The 15,276-nt window shown below is 51.7% G+C and overlaps 8 protein-coding genes across 8 annotated transcripts; 4 read left to right on the plus strand and 4 right to left on the minus strand.

Moving 5' to 3' along the window:
* Positions 1-355: 355 nt before the first annotated feature.
* On the minus strand, positions 356-1,324 carry AKAW2_10785A (mitochondrial 37S ribosomal protein uS15m; the record flags this gene model as incomplete). The annotated part of the gene is made up of 1 exon (XM_041691045.1): positions 356-1,324. One exon carries the CDS (start codon positions 1,322-1,324, stop codon positions 356-358), a length of 969 nt encoding a protein of 322 aa, XP_041537505.1.
* Positions 1,325-1,672: 348 nt separating this feature from the next.
* On the plus strand, positions 1,673-2,640 carry rps0 (40S ribosomal protein uS2; the record flags this gene model as incomplete). The annotated part of the gene is made up of 2 exons (XM_041691056.1): positions 1,673-1,842; positions 1,914-2,640. 2 exons carry the CDS (start codon positions 1,673-1,675, stop codon positions 2,638-2,640), a joined length of 897 nt encoding a protein of 298 aa, XP_041537506.1.
* Positions 2,641-3,366: 726 nt separating this feature from the next.
* AKAW2_10787A (putative Rho-like small GTPase) lies at positions 3,367-4,210 on the minus strand (the record flags this gene model as incomplete). The annotated part of the gene is made up of 4 exons (XM_041691067.1): positions 3,367-3,528; positions 3,610-3,729; positions 3,792-4,035; positions 4,122-4,210. 4 exons carry the CDS (start codon positions 4,208-4,210, stop codon positions 3,367-3,369), a joined length of 615 nt encoding a protein of 204 aa, XP_041537507.1.
* Positions 4,211-4,717: 507 nt separating this feature from the next.
* AKAW2_10788S (pseudouridine synthase DEG1) lies at positions 4,718-6,682 on the plus strand (the record flags this gene model as incomplete). Its single annotated transcript, XM_041691078.1, has 1 exon — positions 4,718-6,682. The coding sequence occupies one exon, from the start codon at positions 4,718-4,720 to the stop codon at positions 6,680-6,682; it is 1,965 nt and encodes a 654-aa protein (XP_041537508.1).
* A 101-nt stretch (positions 6,683-6,783) lies between these two features.
* AKAW2_10789A (PIG-H family GPI synthesis protein) lies at positions 6,784-7,536 on the minus strand (the record flags this gene model as incomplete). Its single annotated transcript, XM_041691089.1, has 3 exons — positions 6,784-6,861; positions 6,934-7,136; positions 7,203-7,536. The coding sequence occupies 3 exons, from the start codon at positions 7,534-7,536 to the stop codon at positions 6,784-6,786; spliced, it is 615 nt and encodes a 204-aa protein (XP_041537509.1).
* A 1,742-nt stretch (positions 7,537-9,278) lies between these two features.
* PRS5 (ribose phosphate diphosphokinase subunit PRS5) lies at positions 9,279-10,678 on the plus strand (the record flags this gene model as incomplete). The annotated part of the gene is made up of 3 exons (XM_041691101.1): positions 9,279-10,196; positions 10,249-10,572; positions 10,622-10,678. 3 exons carry the CDS (start codon positions 9,279-9,281, stop codon positions 10,676-10,678), a joined length of 1,299 nt encoding a protein of 432 aa, XP_041537510.1.
* Positions 10,679-11,513: 835 nt separating this feature from the next.
* VMA6 (H(+)-transporting V0 sector ATPase subunit d) lies at positions 11,514-12,787 on the minus strand (the record flags this gene model as incomplete). The annotated part of the gene is made up of 3 exons (XM_041691112.1): positions 11,514-12,535; positions 12,601-12,689; positions 12,756-12,787. The coding sequence occupies 3 exons, from the start codon at positions 12,785-12,787 to the stop codon at positions 11,514-11,516; spliced, it is 1,143 nt and encodes a 380-aa protein (XP_041537511.1).
* Positions 12,788-13,126: 339 nt separating this feature from the next.
* nop58 (RNA-processing protein NOP58) lies at positions 13,127-15,061 on the plus strand (the record flags this gene model as incomplete). The annotated part of the gene is made up of 3 exons (XM_041691123.1): positions 13,127-13,251; positions 13,378-13,538; positions 13,608-15,061. 3 exons carry the CDS (start codon positions 13,127-13,129, stop codon positions 15,059-15,061), a joined length of 1,740 nt encoding a protein of 579 aa, XP_041537512.1.
* Between the last annotated feature and the right edge of the window lie 215 nt (positions 15,062-15,276).

Consider the following 15,276-nt stretch of genomic DNA (forward strand, 5'->3'; position numbering starts at 1 on the left):
GAGTACTCATTACTACTGTAGTAACACCCTGCTACCCCTACAACTACTTGTATTGTCTGACTGGGAACGATAAGATCGATAATAAACGAGTGAAAAAGGCCGGTGAGGCACTTCAGGGTCTAGCGCAGGAAGGATCACAAAAGACATACAACAGACAGTTTTACAGCGCATCACAACACCGAAGTCGTGAAGTATGAACAATGGGCATGAAATACCCACAGCTTCTTTGTCATAGACACTATGAAATAGGAAGGGCCCATTGATCGATACATAAGGTTACACGCTGAGATTAAGCTTAAGCAGGGGAAATACAAAGAAAAGAAGATATGTAGAATACAAGCGCCAAAGAGCTAATTTACATGGAGATCTCACCCTTCCAGGCAGCTTCCGAGAGACCCAGCTTCTCCATCAGATTCTGCCACCTGGGGCCACCCCTCTCCTTCCTCCGCAAGTAGCGAAGCAACTTCTGTCTCTTGTGAACAAGTAGACGCAGGTTACGCTTGTTGTGTCGGTCCTTTTTCGTCGTCTGGAGATGTCTAGACAAGTTCATGATCTTTGCCGTGAGAATAGCAACCTGCACTTCCGGAGAGCCAGTATCTGGGCCAACCCGGGGAGTTTTCTCAAGATGAACAGTCGCAGAGTCATGCGATACGCCAGAAGGCTTGGGAGGCAATTCGCTGTCGGTCTTATGCCGGCCAAAGGTCTCAATGCATTTCTGAATATGAAGACGCATGTGGTCCTTCGTGTTTCCGTTGGCGACACTGACAATACGACGGATGGCTTCCTGTGCGTTCCGATGTTCTTGAAGGTGCTTTTCGGCGGCTTCTTTCTCGAGCTGAGGATCAGCAGTGTCGCGATCCGGGTTCCGAATCGGTGATGTCAGGTTCTTCGAGTATTCCAACGCCTCATTGAGACCATCCGGTGTGACGAAGTAATTAAGGTCTGTGTCCTGCAAAGTCGCTTGCGTCTTTCTAAGTTCCTGGATGAAGGGCGTCGGTTCGCTTTGGACGGGGTCGCCGACAGACCCTTCGCGCTCTTGGGCCAGGGCTTTCTGGCGGGAGATGTTGGCGGCCTTGCGTTGACGAGACTGCGCCATTAGGAAAGGGTCATGGCGTCTGCGCTCTCGGGACTCTGTAGACCCAGCTCTCACGGAGGTTTTGGCCGGGTTGAGCGACAATGCGGCAAAGGGAAGCTGCACGGAGGAAGGGCCTGGAATAGCGACAACCCGGTCAGTTACTCGGCGTGATCTGAAGGGGGAGGCAGCAAGACAGTACTTACCAGTGAGGGCCCTCAGGGAGGGCTGAAGTAGAATGAGGGGAGGCATTCTCACGAGCTGGGGAGGGAGTGACCGCAACGATTAACAAATAGCACTTCCGGGCGCCTTCGCATTAAAGGCCGCGGACTCAGATTGGAAGTCTCCAAAATCTCGAGGCCCCGAATTGCGCTAGTCCGCATCGGGACCTGGAGTTGCACGTGATATCCCGGGCGGATCGGAGGCTCTTCCAAGGTAACCCTAGCCCTAAAATTCACAAAGGGCAAGCGAAATTCATCGACCATCTCAAGCGCGGTGCCAAAAGTTCAGCTTCGCGTTCGTCTCCCCGTCACCACCACCACGACAAGTGCCAGACGATTGATATACTCAAATCGATCTTTGCAATATCAATCGCCCACCATGGCCCCCTCTCAGCTCCCCCCGATCTTCAACCCCACCTCCCAGGACATTGAGATGCTCCTCGCAGCTCAGTGCCACCTCGGGTCCAAGAACCTCCAGTCTCACATGGAGCCTTACCTCTGGAAGACTCGCCCCGACGGTGTCAATGTCATCAACATTGGCAAGACCTGGTATGTTTATCAGGCATTCTAATGCGCGCATGTTATCTAGAATCATTGCCTAACGCCGCGCGAACTTATAGGGAGAAGATCCTCCTCGCTGCCCGTATCATCGCCGCCATCGACAACCCGGCCGACATCTGTGTCATCTCCGCTCGTCCCTACGGCCAGCGTGCTGTCCTGAAGTTCGCCTCCCACACCGGTGCTACCGCCATTGCTGGTCGTTTCACCCCCGGTAACTTCACCAACTACATCACCCGCTCTTTCAAGGAGCCCCGCCTGATCATCGTCACCGACCCTCGCACCGACGCCCAGGCCATCAAGGAGGCCAGCTACGTCAACATCCCCGTCATTGCCCTTTGCGACACTGACTCCCCCACCGACTTCGTCGACGTTGCCATCCCCACCAACAACAAGGGTCGCCACGCCATCGGTCTCGTCTGGTGGCTCCTTGCCCGTGAGGTCCTCCGCCTCCGTGGTACTCTCGCTTCCCGTGAGGTTGACTGGGACGTCGTTGTCGACCTGTACTTCTACCGTGACCCCGAGGCTGAGGAGAACAAGGAGGTCGTCGAGGAGAAGGTTGCCAGCGCTGAGGAGGTCGGTGCTGGTGCCATCGAGTCCGGCTTCGCTGGTGACAACTGGGATGTTGCCGGTGCCGGTGCCGGTGTTCCTGGCACTGCTTTCGCTGCTGCTAGCGCTGCTGCTGGTGCTGCCAGCTGGGAGGCTGAGGGTGGCGACTGGGCTGCCAGCTCTGCCGCTCCTGCTGGTGAGAGCTGGGCTGAGGCCCAGCCCACCGAGGCTAAGTGGTAAACATCTGGACTTCGCAACGAGGATTGACGAAACAATGGCGATTGGTTGAGGGTGACGAGGACCCCTTAATCATCAAGGAACGTCTTTCCGGCGGTTCCTTGCAATGAAAGAACAAAAAATCCCTTGTCGTGTCTATCCTAGTCTCAGTTCAGGTATTTTCCAAAGAAAGACAAAGAAGAAAAAAGAGGAAAAGAATCAACGGGAGCTTCACTACTTCAAAACATCATCTTCCTACTTCTTCTTTCGTGGTATGCTACAGCGAAGTCTCCTTCTGCAGTCCGTTTTCACGTTCCGCTTATGGTGCATCGGGGAGGAATTGCATTGTCAATGATTGACTGGCGCTTATGAGGGAAAGATATCCAGTTGTTCTCTTGCCTCAGTGAGCTTCTGGGGGAAAGCCCTGTGCTGTCAATTTCACAAGGTGGACTTAATCGTTACCTTGGTTTCTCCCTGTATGTTTATCATAGCCGTAATCGAAAAGTGATGCTAGCTACCATTGTTCTCCATGTATAAGTGTGGTCTCTAGTAGTCAACAGTAGACGTAGGTCAGAAAGCATGCGTAGAAGCCCATGCTGATACCTGTGGTGCCAATCTCGTCACGTATCACCCGGGAAGTTAGGAACGGTTAGGCATTAAGTACCGTTATTCTAAGCCAACAAATTTGTGTAAACATACCACATATCTAAACATGATGGATCCACAAAATCAACAAGGGTATCAAGTATACTAAAGAATAACACAAGCGCCAGCAGTTTGGCCTCCAGCCGCCGTAGTCGTCATTCCAGCAAGCCGCGCAATATCTTCAAACGTCTCTCGTAAGAGTTCCCCAGTGACAGCAGAGCACTCCGCATACCGATCACATCGAAGTTCCTGCGCAATCCGATACGACTATATATGATATCAGTTAGCACCGATCCTGCGTACAGCACAGATAGACTTGAACAATCGAGCCCGATGATTTCTACTCACCTCTTGAGGATATATAATTCCCTCACGTTCCACTCTAAGATCTCTCTTCAAGCCAATCAACATAATCGGTATGCGTTCGCCATAACCGTTCTGAAAGTACCTGGTGATATCATTTCGCCACTATAGCATAGCAGTCAGTATTGATAGTCACCACAACATGCAAGACATGGGGTATGTCCTACATTGCGAAGATTATTCAAGGTATCTCTATTAGAGATATCGAATGCCAGAAGTATAACATCGGGCTGCAAAGTAGACCAATGTTGGTTGGGACTTGCGGTGTCATATACTTCAAGTCTGAATGACTTCTTTGAGAAGCGGATTTCGTAGATAAATGGCTGGTCACTGTCCCGTAAAAGGGTTTCCTCAATATTTCCCTGACTAGGCGTCTGTCCGTGGTGTCTACGAAGGTTGGATTTCAAGCCCCTAATCAGTCGTTAGTAAATGACCGTGATTTGAAGATGGGACTATGTCATAGAAGGCACTGCATGCTGAAGAGCTATTGCACTTACGATAGAAACGTTGTTTTACCACATCCCGGGTCTCCGAGGAGCAGAATAGTCACAGTCTGTTCATCCTGCGGGAGGTTGTTTTCTGCCATTGGACACGATTTTCTGGCACAGTCTGGGCTTTATATAAGACGAGGATATATATATTGGCGTCAAACTCAGACACATCTAGAGTGTCACATAGTACACTTAATGGTATAAAAGCAAGGGTTCGATTGAGTACGCAACGTTCATGATAATCTGCGGATATAAAGCGGAACCAGACCGCAGCCATGTGCTCTAGCTCCAGCGTTTCCAACAAGACCACCCCAGATCTCCTTTGGAACGAGACGACTCCTTTAAAACCAGGAAAACTGATTGTTTACTATGCAAATGACGGATACTCCGAGTATGAAATCCATGTTAACTGCCATCTTACCATGCAATACAAAAGATACCCCATGAAGCTTGCCACGACCACCCATGTAACAATACCATACGCTCTCATTACGCAATCACCACCAATAGTTACTTATCAGAAGTTCTAAAATTTTGCCGCAAAAATCTCCCCTCCGCGGCAACCCAGCAGCGTGGGACACACACACAACGTGCTCATAGGGATGCGAAGGTTCCAAGGAAACCTTTGTTCTTTCTTGAGTCGCACGTCAGCACAGCGTACACCCTCAACAACGAGGCGCACATTCCAATCCTTGTCCCGCTCGCACGCCCAAGTCGATTCCCAACCTACAAGTACCATGTCCGGGAACATGGCCGAGCACCAACAAGTCCCTACCAACGAAGCCGACTACTCGACATGGACTACGTCGAGACTTGTCGCCCGAATCACTGAACTGGAACGCCAGTTACACTCCCGCACCGCGGAGTATGCTACACCTCCTGCGAAGCAGGCCGAGGACGCGGCCAAAGACGCAGCCAGGAGTGCATCGAGTGATGGGAAAGTGAACCAGAAGGAGCCTTCATCTCCTGCGGCGGGAGCGGAGAAGAAGAAGCAGGTGAAGCCGCCGAAGCCGCCGAAACCGCGCAGGGAGATCGATCCGTCGAGGTATAATACGCGGTTCATCGCGTTGAAGTTCGCCTATCTTGGACAACGGTACAATGGGCTTGAGCATGCGAACGGGAATGCCACGCCGCTACCTACGATTGAGGAGGAGATGTACAAGGCTTTACGGAAGACCCGGTTGATTTTCCCGACCGATACTACTGGTGATGAGTTCGTGGAGAGCTATGCGCCGAGAGAGACGAAGCCGTACTATATCAATTGGGATGGATGTGAATATTCCAAGGCTGGGCGTACAGATCGAGGAGTTAGTGCCTTTGGGCAGGTAATTGGCATTAGAGTGCGGAGTGCACGGCCGAAGCGCAACGAGGTCGTTCAGTCGGACGAGAATGCCGATACCACCATGCAGAATACGGACGAGGCCAATGCATCGGCCGACGATGGCTGGGATGACGTTAAAGATGAGCTACCCTACGTGAGCATGTTGAACAAGGTGCTTCCTGAAGATATTCGTGTACTGGCATGGTGCCCACGTCCTCCTGAGGGGTTCGATGCCCGCTTTTCTTGCGGGGAACGCCATTACAAGTACTTCTTCACGCAGCCGGCCTTTTCTCCTACGCCGGGTGCTTCGGGCTTTGTGCCGCGAGATGGATCAGGCAAGCCTCCGAAGCTGAGAGAGGGTTGGTTGGACATTGAAGCGATGCGCAAAGCTGCGAAGTATTTCGAAGGTACACACGACTTCCGGAACTTCTGTAAATTGGACGTGACGAAACAGATCGAGTCTTTCTACCGAGACATCTTCCGTGCTGACATTGAGCTTCTCGATGCTCGCACCAATCCCCTGGGCTATGTGACTCAGCCAGAATTCCAGGCTAGACCAGCCTCGGGTGCTGATGAAAGCGCAGAGTCTTCAGCGGCACCTCTGCCAACAGCAGCGCAGGTATATGTCTTCCATCTGGAGGGTTCTGCTTTCCTGTGGCATCAGGTCCGACACATGGTCAATGTCCTTTTCCTTGTCGGTCAGGGGCTCGAGGAACCCTCCATCGTACAGGATCTCCTTGACGTGACTAAGAACCCGCGAAAGCCAACCTATGAGATGGCTTCCGATGCCCCCTTGGTGCTTTGGGACTGCATCTACCCCGATAAGAAGAGCGGCAGCCGTGCTGATAGCTTGGATTGGGTTTATGCGGGCGACGTTCGACAGATCAAGTCTCACCTCGGCAAGGGAGGTGGCAAGTTTGGTCTTGGAGGAATCGTAGAGGAGCTCTGGTCTGTTTGGAGGCAGCGCAAGATGGAGGAAATCTTGGCTGGCGCATTACTAGACTTGGCCGTCAGTCAGGGCGACAAGAGTCTCACCATTGGTGATGGAGTCGAGCCAATCTGGGAGAGAAAGAACCGGGGTAAGAAAATCTTTGTGGGATCTAATGAAGCCAGAACCGGCGGGTACTATGTGCCAGTCATGCAGAAGCGAAAGACGGAGCTCGTGGAAGTCCAGAATGCGAGGTGGCTAGCGGCAAAGCAGCGCAAGATGGAGAATGGCGCAAAGGCCACCAAAATGGAACAGTAGACAGAAGATTGTATATACTCACTTCTCAAATATATGTGCAAGATGGCCCACCTCTCAAGCAGAAAGCGATTGATTTCTTCAAGACGGGAAGCTGGGCTCCATTATGACTTCGAATCATACAAACAGCTCCGCGAACCCCTCCAGACCTCCTCTAGTATTTGCCGATTTGGTAACAGTTTCTGGCTCGCATTAGACAACCGACATGGCAGCTCCTACGGGTAGGTGCTGAATAGGTATAGGTAGGTACTCACAGGGAACACCACAACCACTTCGCTTTCACCTTCGACGATTACTGCAAGGTAGAACCTAACCTCAAATCCCTTGAAAGCTTCATGTATCACGATATCCTGAATCTGTGTAGTGGGTATGAACCTTGTCGAAGCCTTTGACAGGTAGGTCTGGGAGGAGGTAGACGTCTGAATACCGAGGCCGCGTATAACCAGGAGCGACTCTTCTGTTTTGGAGCAAAGCGCAGTCAGTATCACATCTATCCCTTTCCCTGGAGATTTCCTGGGCGAACCTGTGTATCCCTTCCTGAAAACACCGTAGAAAACTATTGCGCTGGCCAAAACTACCACCGCAGAGCTGTACGCATCCGCGATGCGACAGACGGATATCCCCAGCGCACTCGACCAGATTGTTGTCCAACGTATCCATGAGCCATCTTCCATAAAAAATGTACGGCGGAACTTCGCAGCATCCAGGAGGAGCACACAGAAAAAGATGACTGCGCGCAACAAAATTTGTAGGTAGAAGAAGGCCTTTGCTGGCGTGCTCGTGCGTCTGGAGGCATTGGAAACCGTGAAGGAGACGGTCGTCGGAGACGGACGCCGTAAAATAAGGCGACTCGGCATTTGAGGCGATATTGATGTTCAATTCTCGTAGGAATATCCCATTGATGCGCGCTAATTGAGAGACACGCAGAAGTTTCCAATCATTGGAGCCATAATGTCTGGCATGTAGCTTCGGGACTCTCTCTCCGCGGGATATCGGCGTTCTTCAGTCTAGTCCCCTTACGGCTTAGGTGTCTCACCTCCATCGTCGGGCCTCTGCGATACGGCGTCACGTGTTTATTGTTGCATCTCCTAATCTTAGACGCTTGTCCTACGCATTGCCCAACTTCGTTGCCTTATCAGTGGCCGTTGTAACGTTCCGGGACCAGGCTCCCAGAAGTGTGCTTTGGTGACAAGAGCTGGAGTCCCATGGCCGGCCCTCCAAATGAAGTGAAACATGAGAATCTTGGTATAGATGAGTAGGGATCACAGTCCATGGGTCAAAAACAGGTTAGTCTCTCTCCGCTTCAGAGAGGTCTTTGATGAGAAAGAGTGGGGTTTTAAGGGGTAGCAACAAAACTAAACAGTGCTCAGCAGAAGAGTGACAGCTGGCCCACGAAGAAACTACAAACTCTTACTCTCTGTCTTCATCTGCACTTTAACAACCAACTTACACACTACGGCTGATATGAACATACGACCTAGCTAACTTCCAGATTTTACAATTAGCTTGATAGTTTTGCGGCTGTTCATCCGGTGACCATGTGAGTATTGCCATCCCAAACAAGTAAATCTGTGAGCAATTTCCTCCCAGCCCTTCAAATGAAGCTCAATCACATACCGAGCTCGAAGCACCTCATAAGGAGATGTGTTGCTGACCATACAATTGACAGGTACTAGTTCCAACAAGCCATTAGACGGCTTCTGTTGTTATGTGAGACTCCAGGCTTCCGGGTTGCCATATCTGGGTATCTCGGCCTGAGCGATGGGAATACGGAGGACTGAATGGAAATCCAGCCTTTTCTGTTTCCTTGTTGCTTCTGGGATATTTTTCCTATCATATTTAGTTTCCATGTACCTACCGGCAAATGGAGACTACTCATCTTGGTGTAATGCGCCAGCTGCCATCTGTAACGGACAAGGCGAAAGTTGAATACTTTTTTCTTTTTTTTTTGTTATTTTCAATTTTCTTGCAGACAGGGGAAATAACGACCGCGTTGTTTCTGGGCCTAACAAATGCTGACTGCCTGAATGGTGGTGTGCTGAATCACCCCTTCATTCCCTCGATCGACTATTACTTGAGCATCCCCAGGTTCCAGGAAGGACAAGGCTGGAGAACAAGTCCGGGTTGTTTTTAGTGTGGCTGCGGGGCCGTTGAATGCGTCGATGGCAACCAGACATTTCTAGCCCAATAGGGCAAGTTGCAGCCTGAGGCTCATAACGGCAGACACCCGAGGCTGCAGCAACGCCGGTTCCACTCGCGGGAGAGGCATTTTTTTTTTCGGTCGTCTCTATGGCGGACTCACACGACTTCGATCTCTCCGTTTCAATGTCTTCCCCATACATTCGCTTGGACCCCGTTCCTGAATCCCCGCCATGAGGTAGTTGCCTGTCTGTCCTCGCCACGAGATTACTTATTCTTCTTTTGCTATCTCCAAGCTCGTCTTTTATCGTGCTAATCTCACCATTCCTCCCGCCCCTCCAGATCCGCCGTTTTACCAGATTTTCCTCCTTTGTCCCCGCTTCCGAATCGGTCATCCTCTCCTGTGACTCTCTATCCTCCCAGCTTCCCACAGCCTTCCAAGTCTGAAGAACAGTCCAATATGGTCCGGAACATCGTTGTTATCGGGGGCACTTCCCACCCGCAATTGACTCAGACCATCTGCAACGTGCTGGGCATCCCGCCGGCAGATGTTCTGCTGTCAAAATTCTCCGTGGGTGAGACCCGAGTGGAGATCAAGGAATCCGTTCGTGGAAAGGATGTCTATATCATTCAGTCCGGTGGTGGAAAGGTGAACGATCTCCTCATGGAGCTCCTGATTACCATCTCGGCTTGCAAGACCGCCTCCGCCAAGAGAGTCACTGCGGTCCTCCCGCTTTTCCCGTACTCGCGTCAGAGTGACATTCCCTACAACAAGACCGGAGCTCCTTTGGTCAAGTCATCCCTTGCGGGGAGGCAAGGCAATAACTACACCTTTGAGAGTACCCCGCCTACCCCACTTCCAGGGAAGTCCGAAAATGGAGGTCTTTTGAACGGTCTGAACGGCGTCGACAACCTACAGAAGAGCCTGGCCAAAGCTCAATTGGAAGATATCAGCAATGGCAGCCCTGTGAAGAAGCAACGCCCGGTCAATGGTCTTCCCCGCAGCGATACCATGGAGTCCTTGCAGTCTGAAGGTAACAGGTTCGCACTCAACGGTGCCGACGAGAAGATCAACAACTTCCAACCCCGCCCCGGCTACAAGCAATGGGTGGCTCAGGCCGGTACCTTGGTCGCGGACCTGCTCACCTGCGCTGGTGCAGACCACATTATCACCATGGATCTCCATGACCCTCAGTACCAGGGATTCTTCGACATTCCGGTTGACAACCTGTACGGCCGCCCACTCCTCAAGAGCTACATCCAGCGGAACATCCCCAACTACAAGCAGGCTGTGATCGTCAGTCCCGATGCTGGTGGCGCGAAGCGTGCTACGGCGATTGCCGATGGCATGGGCGTTGAATTCGCCCTTATCCACAAGGTTGGTATTCGACCTACTGATTTCTTTACATGGAAATACTAACCACTTTCAGGAACGTCGCCCTACCCGTATAACGGATCGACAGAACGCTACCATGATGCTGGTGGGAGATGTTAAGGATCGGACGGCGATCCTGATCGACGACCTGGCGGACACGTCGAACACCATTACCCGAGCGGCGAAGCTCCTCAAGAAGGAAGGAGCTGCACAGGTTTATGCTCTGGTCACCCACGGAATCTTGAGTGGAGATGCTATTGATCGGATCAATGCTAGCGCTCTCGATAAGGTGGTGGTTACAAACAGCGTTGACCAGGCAGACCACTTGCGCAGATGCCCCAAGTTGGAGGTTTTGGAAGTCGGTCACGTTTTCGCTGAGGTAAGTTCGTCGAAGCTCCAGCCCTCAAGGCATATCTAACGAACTGTAGGCTATCCGCCGTGTCCACCACGGTGAGAGTATCAGTACTCTTTTCCAGTACGACTAACCAACCAAATCATTGATTTTATTGCATGCGACTTTTCTTTCCCATGGCAGGGATAGATGACACCTTTTGAAAAAGGAGTGACGAATTGAGGTTATATCTTGATGAATTTTCTTTATATTGTCTTTGACATTTGCTATACTACTTTGGTTTCTTATAAGCATACCATCGCATACCATCTATCACTTTTTCTGAAACCTACTCAACGGAGCCTGAGAGGAACGGATAAAGACACGCCCAATGTGTTCCCAATGCACAGTTATGACTCCTTGGATCCATCTTCTCATGACTTCGCTCATGTTTCACACGTTTAATGCTGTATGAGAATCTCGGGGCTTCGTTGTTCTGACGCCTTGTGTGTCGCCCTTAATTTTGGGGTTTCCATTATGGATCGCGACTATCTGGATGTTATCTGTAGACAGATTGGCTCAGAGCTTAGCACATGTCCATGTCCATGAACAAATACATTCGAGAAATGCTGGCTACCCTAGCATTAATGTTGTCTGTTCTTATTCTACTCATAATACCACAACAATAACAAACAAAATCTCAGAGTAGATAATGTCGGCGTTATCTATATACTATATCACAAGAAGCGAAGATCCCAAAACGCCGTGGGGTCAAGGATCGAAGAGCCAAAACAACTAGCATGGACATGCTGGGCCGATTTATGCGCTCATTACAGGGACTGGGTACTAACTAGACACAGCGGAAATGGGAGGAAACAAAGGCGCCCTAGAGTCACACGTGCAACGGGTGCGAGGAAAAGAGTACATATTTTGGCGGATATTTCAAGAGAGAGAAAGGACAATGATGGGGTAACAACAAGAGATGGTATCTAGAAAACGGAAATGAAGTTTCCAATTCTCTCCTTCTGGTTTTGGGCAATACACTCGGCAATCCATGTGACGTTGCGGATTTCCTGCGATCCATTGTTAGTAGATGTTAGATTGGTCTGTGAAAAAGGGTAACTCACCTGCTCCTTCAGTCTCATCCATGCGTATACCACAGCCGGGGTGAACTGCCTTGTGAAGACAACCTTGCTCAGCTCCATCTCCTTCTGGTAGAACAGGTCCTCCAGACTCTTTCCATCCGAGCCACCCATACCACCCAGGCCACCACCACCCTGCGTGAGACCAACAGCATCAAAGAACGCCTTGTAGTCCGCAGAAATGCTCACGGCCAGAGCCACGGATTCAATATCATCAGCGCGCGAGAGCATCAGCGATCCCTCTGGGTACAGCTTGCCAAACTCCGGGTACAGCTTCTTCCGCTCTTGCTTCGACAGCTCCGTTCCAAACGAGTTCAGAGTGATGTTGATGGCACGGCGGTCTGCCTCGAACTGCAAGATCTCGGACATGACCTCTTGCGTGGGGGTGCCCTTGAAATCAGGGTGTGTGGTGACGAACTGGTGGAAGTCCTCCAAGTAGTTCTTGTAGAGCGTGTTGCGCACGATTTCAATGTTCAGTTCATCCAGATCCTGATGGCTCAGACTGCTCTTGAAGTAACCGGCCAGCGGCGTCTCAACCAGCACAGAGTTGTAGAGTTCTTCGATGTTCGTGGCGACGCAAAGAACAGGCAGCGTCTCGAACCAGCCTAGGGGGTGGCATCGCTCGAGGAGCTCGCGAGTGTCACGTTCGTGCAGAGTACCGGTGATGAGCAGTGCGATGTTGTCGATCATGTACCCGTACGTAAGGTATTGCAAGAATTTGGCGGTCGACCCCGTGGCCTGCGCGAGGAGGTAGCGGAACTCAGCGACCAGCTTATCCGTCATCTTGCCCGCAAGGGCAGAGGTAGAAGGGTTGGGAGGGAGGGAGGCGAGGAAGTCGCCATAGGCGGGGGCAAGCTGCAGTTTGACATCTGGTAGAAGCAAGGTAATGTTAGAATTATCAAAGAAGTAAGAGAGCAGGTGCAGATCGACGGACCATCAATCGTCTCGCATTGGGTCAGGTTGGAGTAGTGTTGGCCGGTTAGGAGGCTGTTCCGATAACCACGGACAATACCCTCGATATAACTGTGAACGTTCAATCAGCGACCTAAAGGAATGGATCCGCCAAATGCGACAGTAAAACAAACATACCCGCTGTTGACGTTGAAAAAAAGACCCTCCATGGTGGGCTAGCAGATGGGCAGAAGTCCAGATGTCCACTTACAAGCTCTCCGCAGTTGATAGACTGACGACCACTCGTCGACGCATCGGCATCCCGTGGGGCTTACATAATCTGGGCTTTGCACCAGCCACGGCGGCGGCACCACCAGCCACACTCGGATGGCGCTTTTCGCTTTTTTCACTTTTTAGTTTCTTGAGGTTAAAAAATATTCCCAGCGGATTTCAGTCCATCCCGTCCAGCACGCCAATTCCCTCCCACCCCCCGGCCTTTTCTTTCCCCTTCTCACCTCTAGCTGTTCCTCTGTCTTTTTTATTGCAGCTAGAAGTCGAGGCCGTGCACCATGACGCTCTTTATCCTTACGGAAACCAGTGCGGGCTATGCCCTGCTCAAGGCCAAGGACAAGAAGCTGTTGAAGAGAGATGATCTGGCTACTGAGGCTTCCACCGCAGAGGGTGTTTCTAACCTGTAAGTGCATTCTCATGCATTGTTTACTCAATTCACCCCCGATTATCTATTATCTGCGCGTGGTGTCTCAAAAGCAAAAATTTTCCCCCACCGCGTCTGGACCCCGGCTAACCGCCGCAATTGTAGTCTGAAGTTGAAGAGCTTCCAGAAGTTCGACAGCGCTGCTACCGCCCTGGAGGAAGTCGCTTCCCTCGTCGAAGGAAAGGTCACTCCTCGCCTGGCCAGCCTTTTGGACGAAGTCAAGGATGAGAAGAAGGTTTCTCTGGCTGTCGCCGACCCCAAGCTCGGTATGTGGCGCAAACCTGTGCGGAAAATTGAGGATAAAATTTTCGTGTGACTGACTGGAATTGATATAGGCAATGCCATTGGCAAGCTCCCCGGTCTCTCCATCGAGCTGGTGGCCGACTCTTCCACCACCGATGTTTTCCGTGCCATTCGTGAACACCTGCCCACCCTCATCCCCGGCCTTCTGCCTCAGGACATGTCCACCATGTCCCTTGGTCTGTCGCACTCTCTCGCTAGACACAAGCTGAAGTTCTCCCCCGACAAGATCGACACCATGATTGTGCAGGCCATTGGTCTGCTTGACGACTTGGACAAGGAGCTCAACAACTACGCCATGCGTGTGAAGGAATGGTACGGATGGCACTTCCCTGAGCTGGCGAAGATCCTGAACGACAACATCGCCTACGCCAGACTCGTCCTCAAGATGGGCATGCGCACCAACTGGGAGTCCTCCGATCTCGCTGAGATCCTCCCCGAGGAGATTGAGGGTGCCGTCAAGGCTGCTGCGGACCGCTCCATGGGTACCGAGATCAGCCAGGAGGATCTGGAACACATTCAAGCTCTGGCCGAGCAGGTCGTTGGCTTCGCTGAGTACCGTCAACAACTGGCTGGCTACCTTACTGCCCGTATGAACGCCATCGCCCCCAACCTGACTGCCCTCGTCGGTGATCTGGTCGGTGCCCGTCTTATCGCCCACGCTGGTAGCTTGACCAACCTGTCCAAGAGCCCCGCCAGTACTATCCAGATTCTGGGTGCCGAGAAGGCCCTGTTCCGTGCTCTCAAGACCAAGCACGACACTCCCAAGTACGGTCTGATCTACCACGCCTCCCTGATCGGCCAGGCCACCGGCAAGAACAAGGGTAAGATGGCCAGAGTTTTGGCTGCCAAGGCTTCCCTTGGTCTGCGTGTGGATGCTCTCGCTGAGTGGGACGACGATGCTACCGAGGAGGACAAGGCTGCTCTCGGTACGGAAGCCCGCTACAACCTGGAGCGCAAGCTTGCCGCCATGGAGGGCAAGCCCCTCAAGCCTCGTGGTGCTGCCATTGCCCCCAACGGCGCTCCTCAGGCCCAGAAGTTCGAGATCAACGAAGCCCGCAAATACAACGCCGATGCTGATGCTGTTACGGGCGACGAGCCCGCTTCCGCTAAGAAGAGCAAGAGCAAGAAGCTCGTAGAGGAGGTTCAGGACGAGGAGATGGCCGATGCTGACTCCGATGAGGAGTCTGACTCGTCCGACGAGGAGACCGACAAGAAGTCCAAGAAGAGCAAGGACTCTGAGCCCGAGAAGATGGCCGAGAAGGCCGGTCTGAGCCTCAAGCGGTACAAGCGCAAGCTTGAGCGTGGAGAAATCCAGTTCGACGCTGAGGGCAACCCCAGCGCAGTCAGCAAGAAGGACATCAAGAAGGCCAAGAAGGAGTCCAAGAAGTCGGCCAAGGGTGAGGAGAAGAAGCGCAAGCGGTCAGACGACGGCGAAGTCGACAACTCCGAGAAGAAAAAGAAGAAGAAGAAGAAGGGTGAGGAGTAAATTCGAATGAAGTCCTCAAACAAAAAAGTTTCACAATCAACACACCTGATGGGAATGCTTCAAATTTCTGTATGATATCACACCATGTGGGCCGAATTTCTTCTCTTTTTTCCTCTTTTTCTCTCTCTCTATCTCTGTTGCTATTTTGCTTGAAGATTACATGTTTGGGTGGCATTTGATGGATGGATCTTACTATCATCCCCTGGCGCAGAGGT

This window comes from Aspergillus luchuensis, chromosome 1, assembly GCF_016861625.1.
Source record: "Aspergillus luchuensis IFO 4308 DNA, chromosome 1, nearly complete sequence".
In the NCBI taxonomy this organism is placed as follows: Eukaryota; Fungi; Ascomycota; class Eurotiomycetes; order Eurotiales; family Aspergillaceae; genus Aspergillus; species Aspergillus luchuensis.